Source organism: Eimeria mitis, genomic scaffold (assembly GCF_000499745.2).
Source record: "Eimeria mitis Houghton genomic scaffold, Emh_scaff1696, whole genome shotgun sequence".
NCBI classification, from domain to species: domain Eukaryota; phylum Apicomplexa; class Conoidasida; order Eucoccidiorida; family Eimeriidae; genus Eimeria; species Eimeria mitis.
The window spans coordinates 1256-1469 of record NW_013570011.1 but is presented as its reverse complement, the minus strand read 5'-3'; the positions used below and the strand labels follow the sequence as shown (position 1 = coordinate 1469).

General features: G+C 58.4%; 1 protein-coding gene across 1 annotated transcript in view; it reads right to left on the bottom strand.

Moving 5' to 3' along the window:
- EMH_0041970 (uncharacterized protein) overlaps nt 1–12 on the bottom strand; it is a gene marked incomplete at both ends in the record, with an annotated part of 381 nt that extends 369 nt beyond the window's left edge. Inside the window, one exon of the mRNA XM_013495682.1 lies at nt 3–12. Within this exon, the coding sequence (XP_013351136.1) occupies nt 3–12 (10 nt within the window). The remainder of the gene's footprint in view (nt 1–2) is intronic.
- Between the last annotated feature and the right edge of the window lie 202 nt (nt 13–214).

Sequence of the window (214 nt, the reverse complement as noted above, 5' to 3'; positions counted from 1 at the left end):
GAGGAGCTGCATGCACTCGCTCTCAAGAGCTGCAGCTGCAGCAGCTGCAGCAGCAGCAGCAGCAGCAGCAACGGGAGCAGCAGCAGAAGCAGCAGCAGCAGCAGCAGCAGCAGCAGATGCTGCAGCAGTTTGCTGCTGCGGTTTATTAAGGGGACAGATGAGGAGGTCTATGACTCTCAGCGCGTTATAGCGTTGCCAGAGGTGATGCAGCAGA